The sequence below is a fragment of the Acanthisitta chloris genome, unplaced genomic scaffold (genome assembly GCF_000695815.1).
Source record: "Acanthisitta chloris isolate BGI_N310 unplaced genomic scaffold, ASM69581v1 scaffold18248, whole genome shotgun sequence".
NCBI classification, from domain to species: Eukaryota; Metazoa; Chordata; class Aves; order Passeriformes; family Acanthisittidae; genus Acanthisitta; species Acanthisitta chloris.
In genome coordinates, this window is record NW_008687806.1 from 85972 (window position 1) to 104697 (window position 18726).

The window sequence follows — 18726 nt, forward strand, 5'->3', positions numbered from 1 at the left end:
GGGGATGAGGCCTCTCCTGGTAAACTGTTGGTGTGAGGAACAGTATGAAAAAACTTGCCCTTAATCACTGGCAGGCATTGCTAAAATATGCCCAAGACTTGCAGATTAAAACAATGTGGGAGTTAAAATGATCAGGAAGGGCCTTCCATGTCACTGATTCCAGTCCCTGGTTTTACAGGGATTGCATCCTAAGGGGTGCATAGACACTGCTCTCTTTATGTGCACAATATATTGGAAGTAGTTTGTCTCTCAATTGAGTTTTTGGATGTAAGTCCAGTTTTTCTATCCTACAATGTTTTTGTGGAGGAGAAAGATGTCCTTTTGATATTTGTCGTGGTTGGAGCTTTAGTTTTTGTACTCGGTGTTGGGGTTTGACCTTCTCCCCAGCATGGGACATACCTCACAGAACAAGAACAGTGGAGTATTTTTAGTCTTTGTAGCTTCCTGTCCCATATTTGCATTCTTTCCTTTGTCTTCAAAGCCTGGGGAGTTTGAGGCATGTTGTTCATGGAGTAGCTTAGGATATGCAGGGATAAAAAGTTACATTTACTTAAAGGTATATTGATCTTGCAGAGATATAATCACAACTGCATGTTTTCTGCAGTTTTTTGCTATTGTCTTTGAACATCATGATGAATTATAGCATTGTTGATACTTATGAGAATTATATTGTCAGCTATTAAAAGATAAATGTTCTTAGTGATTTTTCTCTGTTGGACATGCCCTACAATACTTGCTTGTTAATAATAACAGCTTTGTATAGAAACACTTCAGCTCTCTTACCTGTAATATAAAGACATACAGAAAGTCAATGCAGTTGTCATATGATTCTCCTAGTCAAGTATGGTGCGTACGGCTTAAAACACTCCATGTTTTCCAACATTTTAACACAATGGGTTTGGATTCATTTCTAGCAGCCTTTTGCTTACATTTATTTAAACTGTACAGTGGTTCCCAGTGGTAAAATCTGTGCTTAACAGTTGAATCTGAAGCACTTTCTTTGTCATAGCTGTTGTTATAGTCGCTGTGGCCAAAATAGCAGATTGCAGCTGTATTCAAAGTTGGTAACCTCTGGTTTGTTCTTCCAGAGCCTGCAGAGTGACCTAGAGGCAGAGCAGGTGAAGGTAAACTCCCTAACACACATGGTTGTCATTGTTGATGAAAGCAGTGGGGAAAGTGCAACTGCTGTTCTGGAGGAACAATTGCAGGTAAAATGTTAGAGCTTTCCTTTTTTAACTGTAGTAACAGGCACTTAAAACCTCTGCATATAATTGTTAATCAGTGTTTTTGTGTTTAAGTTAGTATTGCTTCTAAAAGAAATTCTTTTAAATGACTTTTTAGGCTAAATTATCTTTAAAGAATTATTAAATTAGCTCAGGGTAAAATCTGCAAACTGCTTTGGTGACTTTCAAGCTCAGTTCCTAATGAGTCAATCTGTTTGCATTCCCAGTGACTTAGGCACTTTTTGTAGTGTATCCATTCAGCAGTTTCATTAAAATGGGTAGATGCACAGTACAACTCTTATTTCATTTAAGTAGCTTTCATTAGAAAGTTAAAATCTCATAGTAAAAATATTTAAAGACATGCACACGATTTATCTAGGAAATGCCATATGAAGTATTGTCCTGCTTTTGTCAGAAGTTGACTGTAACCTGAAGCATAGTGAGTGTGAAACAGAATTTATTGAAAGAGAATTCATGCTACTTTGTTCACTCCCTTTGAAGCCCATCAAATAGCTCACCGACTTCAGCAAGAGCAGAGACAAGGCCAGAGGTGAATGCTCTTGAAAGTGTTAACCTCTGGCTGTGTGCAATACAGCAATAGCAATTGCTGGGAAGGAGGTAGATAAACTGTAGAAAGAGGTTAATGTGAAGTAGAAATTATGCTTTTGAATATCTGTTTCTGGAGTTGCCTTGAGAAGTTCGTGATTGTTCACAAGCATTTTCTGCTTTTGTAGAGGCTTGGCGAGCGCTGGACAGCGGTTTGTCGTTGGACTGAGGATCGACGCGTCAAGCTGCAAGAAATTCAGCTTTTATGGCAGGAGCTGCTGGAAGAACAGGTTAGTAGCTCCTCAGTTACTTGGTGACTGGTTGATTTGTGGAGAGGAAAAAACAACCAACCCAAAAAGCCTCAAGTAACAAGCAACCAAACCCCTGACTAGGACTGAGCAACTCCTGAAAAAAAAAAAGCCTTGAAAAACTAACTTTGTTATTGTTTTGATTCCCATTGTTTCTGAGGAGTAGAGTAGCACTGAAATGCAAGAGAAGTATTTCCAAGGTTGAAGTAAGGAAGTTTATAACTCCTTATAATATAATCTTCAAGGTATCATACAAAATGACCAAGAATTAGGAATTATTCATAACAGCAAAATGACAATGAATTCTCAAAGTACCTAGTGGATTTGTAATTACAGAAATTTTCCTAATTAAGGTAGATGTGCTTCCAACATGGATATATGTACACAATTGTGCAATCATTTAATCAATAGATAACTCTCTTCAGAATCAATAACATCAAGCATTTGGTTGGTATAGCAAAGCAAGGAGCTTGTTTTATTTTGCTGAATTCAGCTGAACAGTTGAATTGTGAGAAAGATAGCATTGCATGTGTTTCCTTGCTTTGATATCATATGTTTTGCATATATATTAAATACTGTTCAATCACAAATCAACTGTTGGCATAAAAATTATGGTAACACAACTACATGTGTTAGGTTCACATGCCTAGTGCTTGTTTTGTGTTTCAGCTTAAGATATTTAATGCTTTTTTTCTTTAAAGGCTTTACTGAAATTGGTTTTTTTTTCTTAAACTATGGTATTTATCACTGTAAGCTATTGTTTAAACAGTGGAGTGCACAGATTCTTTAGACATTTGAAAGAAGTAGAACAGTGCTGGTATAGCTGTTGGTATCAGTTGCAGCCTTGTTTCTTTGGCAAGAATCTTTTGTCTCAGTTTTTTGGGGTTGCATATGTATTTCTCCCTGACCCCTCCTGTATCTATTTGTAATATATTGATAAGCTGAATTTATTGCTCATGTGACCTTGTTGTTAATATGGACCCAGTGTTAAGATTCTGGTTTATCCCATGCCAAGTATCAGTTTACATATATTTCTTTAAAATACTGCTTTGTCACCTGTGTATGTGTACATCCAGAACATTGTGTGTTAGTGTTTTCTGGCAACTCTTGGGCAAGGTAACTCTGAGTTGAGAAATAAGGATTCCCCCAAAATCCTTGAAATGTACGTCAAGGTACGGACTTCAAGTGCTTTTAGTTTTGATGACTCTGTGTGAACATCTTTCCGTCTTCTTACACCCTTATATTTGTCTCGGGAAATGTGACCACTCATTGACTATTACCATAGTGTTAAAAGTTTCATCTTCTGTTAGAGTTGCTTTTGCATTCAGCTTTTTAAAAATTTGAATTTAATTATGTTGCTCTGTAACAGCGAAAAAGTCAATTGGTGTGTTTAATGTAGAACGTCAAATAGCAAATAATGAGGAAATAGAAGCTTGCTTCAGGTGGTTTAGATCACCTATGTTTGCATTCATTGTTCAACTGAACAATGCATTTATTACAAACAGGTTGGAATTAGTTCTCTGTCCTTAAGAATGATCAAGCAACTTAAAAAAAAATTACATTATGAAACTACTTAAAAATTGGATGCACTTTGTTAACACAAAAGTAAGAAACATTTAGGTACTAGCATTTTCCATTTTGTCCAGCCACTTGGAGAGATGAGCAACAGTGATGCATCAGCCTTTTCGTGACTGCCTAGAAAGCTTTTGGAAACCACATTGTCAAGTCAACACAATTCTTACCACTCAGGAAACAAATTCCTCAATCAGTGCCAGATGCCAGATACTACTTAGCACTGTGATAATTATGTTTCAGTTTTCTAGGGAGAGTGATCTTTGACTGCTGATTTAGCAGAAATTAACTGAATGCATTGAAGGGTTTTTAAGCTCCTCTTATGCATAAAATATGTTGGCTGGGATGCCAGCATGAGTTTTCCAGAGGGTGCATGGTGTTATAATTTTGTTTCTCACAGCCTTACGGCATTTCCACCACCGTCATATTTTCTGTCTGTACATTGTGCGTGTTGGTTTACATTGGAAATGTAAACTGCCTTAACCCTTTGGCCCAAAAGTTGCTGTAGTAAGTTCTGGGATAATGCCAAAAATATGCAGCTAGCCTGAGTAGCCTAGTGGCTGTTATAAAATGTGTTGTTCAAAGAACAAAAAGGTCTGCTTTGCTGTATGATTTTAGTTTTAAACACGGAGTAGCAATGCACCAATGGCTTTGCAACTGAGCTTGATAGAGAGCTGAGCATTCTAGTCCGTGGAGATAACTGTGTTGCGACAGAATATGGAATTATATAATCCTTCCTGGTACTTGATGCCAGTTATTGCTGGTGGTTGCTTGGGAGTGCTATGTGACTGAAGAGAAGTGAGACAGGTTTCCTAGAAAAAAAATGGAAAAATTTCAAGATCCTGGAGTTAGTACTGTTCAGAACAGACCACTCCAGCTGTCAGTAGTAAATGAAATAGTATCTGATGAAGTTATTTCACAAATGGAAATAGGTGCAGTAAACAGGGAGGTGACTAATGACTATCTGCATCTTTGATGGACTGCCTGGACTAAAGGAATTCTGAATTACCAGTGGTTAGCTTCTGTGAGTAAATGTCTGTAACGGCTGGGTTTGAGTCACAGAGGAAGAAGGATGGAAAACAAAAAAAGCTTACATGCCATTTCGATAATTTCTAACATAATTTAAAAGTCCTAGGTCAGCTTTTTGGTGGATGTCTGTTTGCTATAACTAACTTTGGGGGAGATATGCTCTGATATATTGAAAAATGGTTTTGTTGAAATTGTTTTGCTAGAAAGTATTACTTAGTTCCCTAACCTGATAATTTTGTCACCTTTTATGTACTGTTTTTGTTAAAGCCATCTGAAATTCCTGTATATAATGACCTCAGAACTGCTTTGAATGCAAAGATCTTAAAGAAAGAATTGTCAATAGCTCTTTGACACACTTGGTGTTTTCCTGTGCTATTTTTGTTATGATCTGCAGTGCTTATTGAAAGCTTGGTTAACTGAGAAAGAAGAGGCTTTGAGTAAGGTCCAGACAAGCAACTTCAAGGATCAAACAGACCTGAGTGTGAATGTTCGAAAACTAGCAGTGAGTATTGCTACCCTGCTCTATCCTGTCAGATCTCATAGACTAGATGAATAGCAAATTCACAGTTTGACCCCAGTAGGATCTGTGAATGCATGATGATACTTTGGAAGCCAGGTCGACATTCTCTCCTTGCCAGATTCTTCCACTTGAATTTAAAAAGTACATGCTCCATGGCCATTCCAGGTTAGTGTGCCAAACTTTGGAACAGCTGTCCTGGATTTTTGACAGGGTTTGGATTTTATTGCAGGCCACCAGTCAGCCATGTTTTCCAAAGCGTAGGTTTGTGGTGGAGCAGCTTGTACTTGAACTTGAATTTGTAACTGATAGTCAAGAGATAGCACTGATTGCTCTAGGAGGTGTTCAGGGATGTGCTCTTTTCAAAGAGTGTCTGCTCGTGCTTTTTTACACAAGAGAAATGTGCTTCTGGCTTCCCCTGCCACCACCTCATCTCCTGCCTTTGCCCCCAGCTATGGAATTAAAAGCTAAGGGGTAGCAGAATACTTGATGTTATCTTTTAATATTTTCTTTTAACTTCAGATTTTGAAAGAGGACATGGGTATGAAACGACAAACACTAGACCAGCTGAATGAGCTAGGTCAGGATGTGGCCCAAATCCTTGGGAATGGCAGAGCATCCAGTAAAATTGATCAGGATCAAGAAGAGCTAACTCAGAGGTGGGACAGTTTGGTTCAGAAGCTAGAGGATTACTCTAACCAGGTACTTAACAAGGCTTTATTACTTTTTAGCTGTTTAGATGAATGTATGTATGCAAACTTTGCTAATACTGCCAGCAAAATTGCCCAGGTGAGTTCTTGGCATCAGGCTAGAGAGGTAGGTGAGTGCTTTTTCACATGGGGCTGACTTTATCTGCTGACAAAGCTCTCTGCTTTTTTTGGTCTTCAAAAGCCCAAGTTGTTAACCTGACTAGTACTGTTACTCCTTTCTCACACAGATTAAGCCTCATTTTTCTGATGAGTAAAGCAGGCTTGCCATGTATTATCAATCAATTCAAATGCCTTTAAACATTATAAGAGTGCTGGGACTGGATTAAATCTGATACTAAAAGAAAACAAAGACAAACCCCAAAACCCAGAATAGATAAATAAATGGGAGTCATACAAGCATTTATGCTCTGTGAGTATGATTTCTCATCTGTTGAAAATAGAGTAGTTGTTTGTTTGATATGTGGCAATGATAGCCAAGCTGGATTGTTAAATGTTTATTTTAGTATTTCGAGTGCTTGGTAATGTTTTTATTTAGTCAAAACTCCCATTGGTTTCTGTGAGAATTTTATTTGACAGTTTTATGACTCATGTGTGACTTTTTTGTGCTATTAATATGCTGTTATGGTGGAAGCTGTGGCACTGATTCACGATGCATTTAGTGTATAGTGAATGAGTTGTGCAGTCTGAGTAGGGGTTCATTTCAGCCATATGGCTTTAATTTGTTCCTGTGTTTGAGTAAAGCACTGGAGAATGCCAAATCCTGTCTTCATCCTTTCACTCCCCCTAAATATCAAGCACATACTTAGAACTTGCAGGTTGATTCCCCTGGGACTTACTTTATAACCCTTTAAAGAGAATGGGAGGTTTCTATTGACTTGAGTGAGTTTATAGGTTAAATTCACCATGTTATCAGCTCTTTCTGAGATCTAGGCTTGATTTTGTGGTGTATGAATGCAAAATAGAGAATTGTGTATTAATAAACTCCAAGTACCTTGGTTCTTTTTGTGAACAAAGAAATTATGAAAGAAAAAATATATGTGATGCTTATTTTGTTGATTTCAGTTCACTTGGACTGGCATAAAATTCTAGGTGAACTGAGAATTTTGATACTTGGTTCCTATCTGTAAAATGAGAATAATGAGTGCATAATCTGGAGTGCATCTATGATAAAAGTGCTTCATGGCAGCTAGCGGTGGTCAATTGTAGGAGGCTTTTATGATTGCTGAATAAAAGAAACTAAGAAACAGCTTGTGTTACAAATGGCATGTCATCCTTTTCCTAAATTATTTTGTGTAGGTAACTCAAGCTGTAGGAAGCATAGGGATGTCACAGGTTTCACAGAAGACTGCTGCAGAAACATCACCACTGAAGGAACAGGTCATGGTTAAACAATCTAGACAGGAGCTGCCCCCACCACCACTCCCCAAGAAAAGGCAAATTTCAGGGGACAGTGAAGCAAAGAAAAGGTAAGTATATTTCACTACCATTTTCCCTTGCTCATTAGATGCTACATAGACTGAGTCTTGGCTTTTGAATCGTCTTTTATGCAAGTGGGCAACGCTTAAGTTGCAGTTGTGAGGTTGGGTTTGAGGAACAGGAAGGAAATGTTATGTACAGCCTTGTTTTCAGTGCCACAGAAAACCTACAGCTTCCATTAATTTCAAGGGGAAATGAGGCGTGTTTATAAAGGTCTTCAGTCCTTTGTACCTCAGCTCCTTTGCTGAAAATATAGGATTAATTATGATTGGTTTCTTGTGGAAAAATGTCATCTCATCTTTGGTTAAAAGGTATTGTCAAAGTGGCAGGTATTTTAATTATTCATTATTTATTTCTAATGTCCATAAAATAAATGGGAGAAATGGGAGAAGCTACACCAAAAAAAAAAAAAAAAAAAAAAAAAAAAAAAGCCCAGAAACCTATTCCATTTCACTGGTATTTAGTAGTAGGAATTATTTTCACTGGTATTTAGTAGTAGGAATAATATTACAGTGAAGTCTTTTTTAGCAAATATTTCTGGAGTGTCTGGCTGATTTGCATATGTAGACTCATAGAATGGTTTAGTTTTGAAGGGACCAGAGGAGGGACCAAAGATAAAGACGATCTCATTCCAGCCCCCCTGCTATGGGCAGGGTACTCCTTCCACCAGACCAGGTGGTTGTTTGGAGCCCCCGGAACACTTTCAGGGATAGAGCATCCACAGTTTCTCTGAGCAGCCTGTTCCAGAGTCTCACCACCCTCATAGTGAAGAATTTCTTCCTTTTATGTAATCTAAATATATTTTCTTTCAGTTTAAAATAGTTACTCTTTGTCCTATCAATGCCATTTCTGATAGGTAGTCCCCCCATTTTTCTTTTAAGGTCCCTTTAGGTACTAGAAGGCTGCTATAAGGTTTCTCTGGAGCCCGGAGGACTAGGCTAAACAATGTTTGATCAACCTGTGTTGAATTCTCTTTATTTAATAGTATATCAAAAACTAAAGGAATTGTTTCAAGATAAATTATAAAAGTAAATGCTGTATGCTTGACGTTTTGCTTTTTGTGCTTGGCTGAGAAAGCAAACATTTCTTTGAGGTGTCAGTGGTTCAAAGCATTGCAGGTCATTTAGGGAGAGGATAGAGGGGTGTGTCAAAGAGCAGGAGTTGCTGTACTAGACGGTATGTGTTTGCACAGTGAAGAAGTGTTATCTTCATTTTTTTTCTGGAGGAGGAATGGAGGACACTGGTCAGAACCTCTGAGGAGCCCTGATGGGGGGTGCTCTCTGCATCTGTCTCCCAGGGCAGTAAAACAGTCAGCAACCTATCTGTCCATTCTGTATCTCACAAGTTGTAGAAACTATTGTAGATTTTGAAAGCAAAACTGATGTGATTTGTCATCTATTTTCTTAGAGTTCAAACTTATTAAAGACAGGGTCAGTAAAGATAGTTTAAACTTTCTGATGCTGTTGCATGGTTCCATTTACTTATGTTGAAACCAGCAAGTGACCAACAAGTAGAATTTTGCAAGTTTTCCCATGAAAGTGTTGAGTGACATTACACCTATTGGGAGGCTGTTATGCCATGCTAGGATTTACACTGTTAAGTAGTATAATTGTAATATGGCCTAACTGTATAGTAATGTGGTCTGTATAGTATATCTGTCCTTCTCTCCAATTCTGTTAATTTCTGTTAATTGGAGAGAGTTAATCTCTCCAATTGGTTAATTTGAGAGTAAATTGGGGTTTTTTTTTGGTGGTGGTAGGTTGTACCTTAGAGGTTTTAGGCATAAGAAAGTTATATAAGTATAGACATGTCCATTGTAGGCAAAAATATGAAGCTCCAAGTCAATCTTTAGTCAGCTAAGTGTGCAAAAAGTTTTGCCCACTGTCACTGCCACGAGTCCTCAGGCTGCTGGTTTTTAAACTTTGGACTAAATAGTGTTGCAGACTTTTATGAAACCCAGAACTGTAATTCCCACTTGTCTTATTCCTGAGGTTTAGTTTATTACTTTCAAAATACTCAGCATTCAGAGACCTGTTTTGTGACATATTAAAACAATTAGTCAGAGTTTGCATGGAAGCTGTGTATAAAAAAACAGAAGAAATAATCACACCGTGCATTCTCAATTTGTTTCCAAAGGCTAATACCATCGGCATAATTTTTACTATGGCAGGGTTTTGAAAGTTCCTCTCTGCCCTACTTCATGAAAAACATGAATCTTGTGTGCAGTCTTGCTGCTTTGGGATTGAATTATGTGCTGAACTTTTAAGACTTCTGATTTTTAAGACAAAGTGACTGAATGGGGAAAAATGAAAAAGACCAACATTGTCTGACCTTTTAAACCAGGTTTGATGCAGAAAGTGCTGAGCTCTTGAACTGGATTTCAAAATCAAAATCTGCCATTCAGGCCACAGACATCAAAGAATACAAGAAGATGAGAGACACTTCAAACATGAAAGAAAAGTTGAAGGTAAAATGGGGAGATAGAGAGTGTTTCAGTGAATGGTATACTTTGTGTCTAAGCTGCCTGTCAGCTGGAGGTGGGCTGATCCACATACTTTGAGGGGATTAAGTCCTTTAGTTAAATAGCTTCAGAACTGGGCATACATAGAAATCTCTGACCAGCTGGACACACTTTTGCTGGTGTTGAATTCCATAATCCATACAAAATTTTAAAAACATATATTACTGGTGTCTCCTTTGGAGTTCTGAAAAAGTATCTTCAGGATTAGTATCTTTTACACTAAGTAGCATATTTTGGTTTCATGTTTCACAGTTGGAGATGGACTTGATTGACACCACTTTTATAATTTTGGCAGAGATAGACCAGTGGGCTGCTCAGAAACCCCTTGAGTCATGCTGTGACACTGCACACACTGTACCACCCAGGGTCAAAAGTGGTCTGTTGTTACAATGTTTGGACATGTTGTTTGCTCTGTTAATTTTGGAGAAAATCTGGTAGTTAAAACTTGTGTATGGTTTTGCTGACTTTCAGGATGGAATGCATAATTTTACAGAATCTTGTGGTAGTCATGGAATAGCTATTTTATCTTCTATTCCTTCTGTTTCAGGAATGTATTCTTGCCTTTTTTAGTTCTTGAGCATGCTTTGTTAATGAAGGCTTGCTGGAGCTTTAGCAGGACTTGATCTTGCTTTTGAAATCAAAAACAATAATTAAAAATTTCTATAAGGAGACTCCTCTGTAGTGCTGTAGTACAAAATGGTGCCAGTAGGAATGTTTGGAATGACAGTACTGTTGGAAATAAAAACCAAAACAACCCTCCCAATAGTTTATTTATAGATCTTTTTGAATGTTTATAGCCTTTTATAAAAGAGGCTCCAAGATGAACACCAGGTTCCCATGAACAGCACTGTTTCTAAATGATTGGGCTGTAAGTGGGTAGTGTAGTGTTTGTTCTTCCCAGCTGTGCAAATAAATTCATGCTTCTGAATTTACTGTAGCAAGTCTAAACCAGGGTAATGACCTTTGACATGAGTTTCAAAAAGATTTTAATTTGGAGATGCTTTGTTGTAATCATAGGGGATATTGAAGGTTTGGCTGTGTGGCCAAGGAACTCCCTGTGGATGTATTGTGTCTATTGACTCACACAGGAATGTTCACCAATATGTATGACTTGAGGGGGGAACTTGTTTCTTTAAGAATTGTGGTGGTCATACAGAATTTCCCTCATCATTTCTCTGTGAAGGAGAGTGAAACACTAGAGCTTACGAGAGCAGATTACTAGTGTGCTATAGTCCTTGCTGTGTGGACTTCTAGGGAACAGGCTGGTTGTTCCCTTCTGCTGGAAGTAGAAACTGTACAGGTGAAGGGAGTATGAAAAAAAAATAATCACTATTTCACATTAAAGAATTATAGTTTTTGATCACAAGTGACTTGTTTCTGCTGGTGTCACATTGAAGCACCCTCAACCCTTTGAACAATGTTTTATTCCTAGTGCTGTGGTAGTCTTTTGCTTGCCTTCTACTTATGAGAGCTAACTCCTTTTGCATTTGTTTTCTGAACAAACAGAAAGTGTGGTATCCAAGAAAACTGAATGTGTTTTGGGTAGTAATGGGAAAATACATGTTACTGGGGGGAAAGAGGGAAATCAAGAAAAATAACTCTCCCTGATACTATATTCTCTTGGGATTCACTTTGAAGGTGATTGAAAAAGAAAGACTTGAAAAAAGTCAAAAGTTAGATGAACTGAAACGAAGTGGACATATTCTTTTGGATCAAATGGGAAAGGGTAAGCAAGTTGGAGGTTTTTCTGTTTTGCAGTTTAATCAGTTGATTAAATCTGTGGATTGCTGGAAAACAGTACTGAAATATGTTATTTCCAGTTAAGTGTTGCAATATTCCTTCCCTCTCTCTCCATTGTCTTTTCTTCGGAGACACTGATCATTGTTACTGTTACGAGTTAGTTATGTGGGGTTTTTTTAATTAAAGCTTATAGAAAAGCATTGTTATTAATCTCTAATGTGTATGTGTTCATTTGCAGTCTTTTAAAGATTATTTAAAAAATATTCTATTTCAATAACAATGGCAGTTTCATGCTTTTGAGGGAGTTGACTTGATTTTAAGTATAAAGCTTTAAAACATAACTGCTGTAGAGAAGTGAAATTTTTGAAGCCAAATTTAATCCTGATGCATGTGTGTATCTCTTTTATTCATAATTTTATCTATTTTTGTAAAAACTGTCATTGTGTTTTGATGGTGCAGTCACAATTTATGGCTCAAAGGCAAGAGAGATGTCTACATGATTGGGAAAATGATTGATTGTCAATGAAAACACTTATCCCTGGAATATTATAATTAACATCTGTGCAAGGGGAATCTTTAAGCCTTGCCAAAATCTTGTTTCATAATGACAAAACTCGGTCAGTGAAAAGTGATCTCCATAAAAGAGATAATACCATCTAGAGACAGTGTTTAGATCTGTTATGCACTTGACTTCTGGTGGAGTTGCTATGACTGGTAACATTCAGACAGGTGAAAGGATGGTATCACTGTCCTGCATACTGATCAGCATCCCTTTTGGAAAATGCTGATTTTCATTGGATTTCTCAATTGGCACGTTTTTTGCAGCCAGCCCTTTGCATGTGTGCCCCAATTTCCTAAGCATCTCCAAACCTGCCCTCCTTGTCTACTACAGCTGAAGCTTTTTACAGTGGGTGCGGTTGCCTTGAAGCTGATAGCTGAAAGCTACTGATTTGTCCTTGGTTTGGGTTAGAAAAAATTTTTAGCTGTTCCTCTTTTTCAAACCTAGACAGAAATCTTTCCTTCCCCTCTCTTCTAGAAACCCCTTCAGCTGTGCTTGATCAGGGCTATGAAAGCAGCATCCGTTGACCATAATGAGAAATGCACAGTTAAAAAGCTGCTTTGTATTGGCAAAAGGAAAGATGCAGAAATTACTTTCTAATTGTTTGATATCTTAAAGGTTGAGATCTATAGAAAATAACCAATCTACAGCTCCTGTTTTTGTTAGGGTCTGCTAGTATGTTTTGTCCAGCTCAGAATGACAGCCCTTCTGCAGACCTATGCCCAGCTACACCTGTGTGGAGTAATGCACAGCACTGTATGTGTACATACATCCATTTCTATCCAAGTGCCTTAATGGCATTGACCAGTCATTGTACACATGCTCCTCTCACGTGTCTGACTGCAGCTGCTGTGCTGCTGTGTTGTAGGTGTGCCAAGTGTATGGCCAGTGTATGAAGCACAGGGAGGATCTGTGGAGCAGGGTCTCAAGTGCCCTTGTTAGCAGCTGATTAGCTGCCCTGACCAGAGCACTGCGCTCCACTTATGCTAAAGTGATGCAGCAAAAAATTCCCTCATATGTCTGTCCTCAAAATTGAAGAGGAGTATCTCACTCTTCAGTTTAGTATTAATGTGGAAATAAAAAGCTGAAATGCTGTTAGTAATAAGTATAGATTTATAGATAATGGACTTGGAATCAAAGCATTTTGCCATGTTAATGTGAGTGTGCATCTGTATTTGAAGAGAAGAAAGGTTAAATGCCTGTTAATCAAAATGTGTTGCAGTTAATTTAGTAATAATTTATGTAATCCATTTAGAAGGACTTTCTACAGTGGATATAAAAACTGTGATGGAGAAAATATCATCAGAGTGGAAAGATGTGATTCAAAATTTAGACGAAGTGGCCCGAAAGTTAAAGTACCAGGAAGATATAAATGCTTATTTGAAGGAAATGAGTGAGCTTGAAAAGACTTTAATTGAGAAGGATGACTGGCTTAGAAATGTTGCTTCTTCAGCATCCCAGCCCTCAGCAGTCCTGAAGGACTTATGTCAGGTAAGTCTGGCAAAACTTGTTAATTTTGATTGGAAGCTGTCAGCAGCACAGGATGCCCCAGAGGAGTTTAGTCTAGTCAGTAATATAACTCAGTTTCTAAGGCATCCAGGACACCTGATTTGACTGGAAGATTTTTGGTACCTGTGTCACAGGATTACTTTAATGTTGTTGCCGTAGTAATGTGGAGGAGCTGTGGGGAGCAGTAGCTTACTAAAATCTTCGTGTTTACAAGACAAATGTAAATTTTGGTTTTGGTTTTACTCTCACAGCAGGAGTTAACTCACCTTGTAAGCCTGAGTACACGGTTGGAACACCTGAAAACTACTTGCAAGGCACTCACCTCTCAGCCTCTGCCTCCAAATTTCATTCAGGAGAACTTGAATGATTTTCTTGATCACTTCAAGTTGACTCGTCAGAAACTGGAGGAACATCACCAACAGCTGAAGAAAGGTAAATATACACATTTTTTAACATAAGACCTCCTCTTTACTTGTGTTCTGATTTATTTTTTGTTTGTTTTGAGCTGGTTGAAAACTCATTGAATTCTGGTAGAGTTTTAGTGTTTATTCTGGGAGGCTTTGGATCAAATTGACAAAATTATTCACCAGAAAGCATGTTTGTATGGTCTTCACTGTGCATCCTTCAAAATATATTGTCCCATGGTGTAAAAGGAGCTTATGCTAGGATACAGCATTCAAAACAACTTCATTAATTAGTGCGAGCTATTTAAGGTGGATAGTGTAGTTTGAAAATCTTTGGCACTTGCAGAAATAAATAATATTATTAGAAATGAAAAATGGAAGATGAGAACCTTATAAAATGGAAGTACATATGTGAAATTTATTCGTTTTCATAGCTTTGAGCACATTAGTCACACATAATTCCTTTCGGAAATTTCATCTTTGAAGCGATTTGGAATCTGGCTTTCTTTTCAGGCAGTTTCTACTTGGCGTTTTGTTGCATTAAAAATTTCATTGCAAATATTCAAACAAGTCATGCTGGCTTCTAAAGGCTTTTAAATGTAGTGCACAAAATATGTAGTTCTGGTAATATTTTACAGCTGAGTAGCAAGAGCACAGACCTATAAGGAGATTTTTTTTTTCCCCCTAGTTTTTGTTTTGGAGGAATTTGAAGAAGTGTTTTATTAATGGCCCCAAGTGGAAGAGCATTAACACTTTGTTCTGTGTATAATAAAAATAGTCTGAATTACTAAACTGTTAGGCTATCTATATAATGTGTTGCACCAGGCCTGCGTGCTTCAGTTCTATCCAGGCAGAAAACTATATGAATGGTGTGTCTCTCTGCCATGTTCAAATTGCAAGGGTTTGCTTTCATTCTTACTGTGATAAATGCTTGTTGCTGTTTTGAGTTTGTGTACTTTTGAATAATTTTATTGGTATCGAGTATTTTGGTAATTACATACCATGTGATAAAAATACTCCTTATTTTTTCATGCCACACATCACCTGAGGTGTTACTAGTATACATGAATCAGTTATTGCTTGGTTAAAGCACCTTACATATTGTAACATGTAAAATTATGTTTGTGTGGTTTTTTTGAATGACACAACCTGCAGAGAAATCATGTTGCTAAAGATCAGAGGGAAATGTCAGTTCAGGTTTTGAGTTGTTTGTTTACAGCCTAGTTTAAATTTTTACAGGGTAAAAGAGCTTCCAGACCATATAACTGGTAGAAATAACTGGGGGTATCACTTGAGCATTTATGAACTTGGCAGGATTTGACTGACAGAAGGCCAGATCTTGTCATGGCTTTTCTTTGAGCCTCTGAAAATTCCTTCATGGAGTGCTACTCAGTCCCATCTCTATGGGCAACTTTTTGATGGGATCTGTGACTCAATTTTTTTTGTAAGTGTGTGGCTATTTTAACTATTTGCTCTTCCAGGATTTGCTGTAGTTTAGTAACAGTGCACATATATGCTTTTTACTGAATTCTTTTTTTTTTTTTCCCCTTTAAATTGATCCTGGCTTTTTGAGAAAAGCAAGCCAGATAACTCTGATTCTCCCTAAAAATGTTGACTCATTTTTATAAATGGTAGGACAGTTCTGACAGTAAGATGCTGAAAAGCTACCTGGTAAGTCAGAACAAGGCTTAGATTAATTTTTCACTTGTGGAAGTAACAAAATTGCTTAGGAATCCAAGGCCAGAGAATGTGCTTACCACAGTAATAGGTCTTAGCAGTCAAATCCTGGTTTTTGCGGTTATCCAAATCTATTGTTTTCGTTCTGAAATGCCAAAGTGAAGTGCTGCCTCCTGCCTGGGATTCCACAGAGGGCTGGCTTGAAAAAAATTTGAGGCACAGTTGAAGGTTGCAAGCAGATATTCTACCCAAACTTTAATTCTCTTTTCACTCTTCCTAGATAGTGTATCTGTTCTAGCAACAGGTTGAAAGCTGCTGGTTTTATATATTTCTGTGGGTATATATATATGTAAAAAAACCCCTGAACCAACCCACCAAAACAAATAGTAATAGTACAAACTGTACTAGTAAACTAATGTGTATTTTATGTACGTGTGTTTATATATGTATAAAGATGCTGGCCTACTGTGTAGTGTATGTGTTTAACTTAACGTGTGCCCTATGGCTAATCATATATACTATACTTTATTTTCTGTATATAGTAGATATCTTTGTGTGTGTTTGCAGATAAATAGTAGATATGCTAAAACTTTTAGAAAAGAAAAATACTAAATCAAGGAGATTTAGGCATGCAAATGCCAAAATACTATTGATTCTACCACTCTACCCACCCCAACAGATTTAGGTGCTTATATGTATAAAGATTCTGAAAATGGGATTGAGTTTGTAATTTCTTTTAGAGGCTGTCATTGTATATTTATTACTATAGTCTATATAATATATATTTCTATGTTATAGATATTTAATACTCTTTTTTAAAGAAAAAAGTTTCCATCAGTAGAAGAGTTCTTTAGTTCTGGGAAGGTTTATTATGTCCATATCCTCTAGAATTTGGGTCTCATGTCTATTTTCTTACCTTGTATTTTGTTCCGTTACTGTTTCTCATGGTACAGAGACGGAGAGCCAGCCGAGCCAGGAGTACATGGAGTTCCTGCAGCAGCTGAAGGACATGCTGAGTGAGCTGGAGAGCAAGCAACAGTCCATCACCAGTGGACTGAGTGAACCCAGTAAGGTTGAGAAGGCTCTGCAGCAGGCAAAGGTAACTCTCTCCGTCACGCTGAAGTGAGGAAATCGCTTATTTAACTACTGTCATCCTCTGTTCTCCTGCCTTGTTTTCAGTGGGTAGCTAATGTTACTCAGAGGGATATTGGTCAAGGAGTGGTGTGTGGAAGACACTTCTGGAGGTGGTTTGCTGAAAGCTGTGTTACCACAGGCTGATGAAGGACATGTCCAGTCGAGGGCTGGATATGTCTGAGCCTGTAGATGTCAAAGCTTCTCTTGCTGCCTGTGCCAGGAGATAAGGCTGAAAACTGGGACTGCTCAGCTAGGGGAAGAGAAGGCTTTGAGCTATCTTTGCTGAAGTGCTGCAGTATCTTGGGCCACCTTGGTCATCTTCCCAAGTGTTCTCTGGTGTGGTCATAGCTTTGTGCTGACGAGTCCCAAGACGGCTGTTAGGGCCCCAAGACTGTCCTCCTCCTAGAAACTTGGTTGGATCAAGTTGTGATCTGAGCCAAGGTCTGTTCCTTTGCTGCTGAGTGCCATTGTGAGGAAAACCAGGAGCTGGGGCCTTCCTTTCCCTTCCCTTGGGGCTGTCCCTGCCTGTGCTGCACTACAGCCATGCCTGTGCTTGTTCTGCTCGGGCTTGCTGTGCTGGGGCGGGACACGTCCCTCCCTGCATCAGTGACCCTGCCTCTGCCCTCCTGCAGAAGCCATAGTCTGCAGGCATCTTCCTCTCCAAGCACTGGGTAAAGCCTGCCCAGATGTGAGGTGCCTGCCTGCTTACATTGTCACTGAGGGTCAGCTGGTTAACAAATCTACTCTGCTTCATCCTGCTCGGATGTTTGGAGAGAGTGACTAATCTTCTTTGGCTTCCAGATTGCCTTGCAAAGGGAAACAGTGCTTGTGAGCCATAGAGGTAGTTGATATACAAATTTGGTCCAGTGGAAACAATATTTTGTTTCCTATTGTGAGTCTGTAAAGTATGAGAAAAATCTATGGATGACAATTGCTTTGTAAATATCAGTTACTGGATCAGGAGTGAAGATCTCTCCAGGAAGAGAGTTGTGCCTATCTAGTATTTTCACATGTGTTTTTTTTTGCTTCCTTTAAAATAACATAAACACTTCCCTGTCCCCTCCACCATCCCCCACTGCTTTTGTGGAATCATGTTTAATTCAGAAGCACATACTTTTCCCTGTGGTGTTGTAAGAATGCTGCAGGTGACTCTGGAGGAGCTCTGTGGCTGCTGGGTGGGGAGAGGCCCTGTCTGTTGTTATATCCTTCTCTATTCAGCAGAGTGTGATCATTATCAGAAGGACTGTAAACAGAAGTGTTAGTGCTTTGTTTTTTTGAACATGCAGATTATAACAAGTTTTGAGCTCTTTGGTTTTGTCTATAGTGTTGCTTCTGTATTGTTTAAAGTTGGCAGAGATTTTCTGGTCCATATGCTACCTGAATTGCAATGGCATTTAGTCTTTGGAGGCTTGTTTTTTTTCCTGCTTCTGCCCAAATTTGTCTTGTCTCTTTTCTTCAGAGACTAATTAACCTGAAAGGATATACTGTGTTAGCCTAGGAGATTTAAAGAGTGTGATGGGAGATGCGAAGAAACTGTAGATGATGATGTTCTTGTGGACCTTGGGGTGGTTCAGCTCCTTCTGCACTGTAGTAGGCACTTAGAAGTGCTTCAGACATAGACCCAAGCCAGGGATTTTCTCAGTCTGTGATCCCCAGCACAGAAAGCCCTTGTTTATGAAAACTTACATCACTCTTCCCAGTCCCATTACTACCTGTCATCTTAGAGGAAATGGCACACTTTGCAGGGAAAGAAACAGGATATAAAGAAAGTAAATTTGAGAACATAAACATCAAAGATTCT

General features: G+C 38.4%; 1 protein-coding gene across 1 annotated transcript in view; it reads left to right on the forward strand.

The window, feature by feature from the left end:
* The window catches only part of LOC103808020 (utrophin-like), a gene marked incomplete at its 3' end in the record, with an annotated part of 123877 nt that overhangs the window by 52647 nt on the left and 52504 nt on the right, over positions 1–18726 (forward strand). The window contains exons 12-21 of the mRNA XM_009080775.1: positions 1089–1208; positions 1958–2059; positions 5073–5180; positions 5718–5897; positions 7202–7371; positions 9725–9848; positions 11541–11628; positions 13457–13692; positions 13962–14142; positions 16745–16890. Of these exons, the coding sequence (XP_009079023.1) occupies positions 1089–1208; positions 1958–2059; positions 5073–5180; positions 5718–5897; positions 7202–7371; positions 9725–9848; positions 11541–11628; positions 13457–13692; positions 13962–14142; positions 16745–16890 (1455 nt within the window). The remainder of the gene's footprint in view (positions 1–1088; positions 1209–1957; positions 2060–5072; positions 5181–5717; positions 5898–7201; positions 7372–9724; positions 9849–11540; positions 11629–13456; positions 13693–13961; positions 14143–16744; positions 16891–18726) is intronic.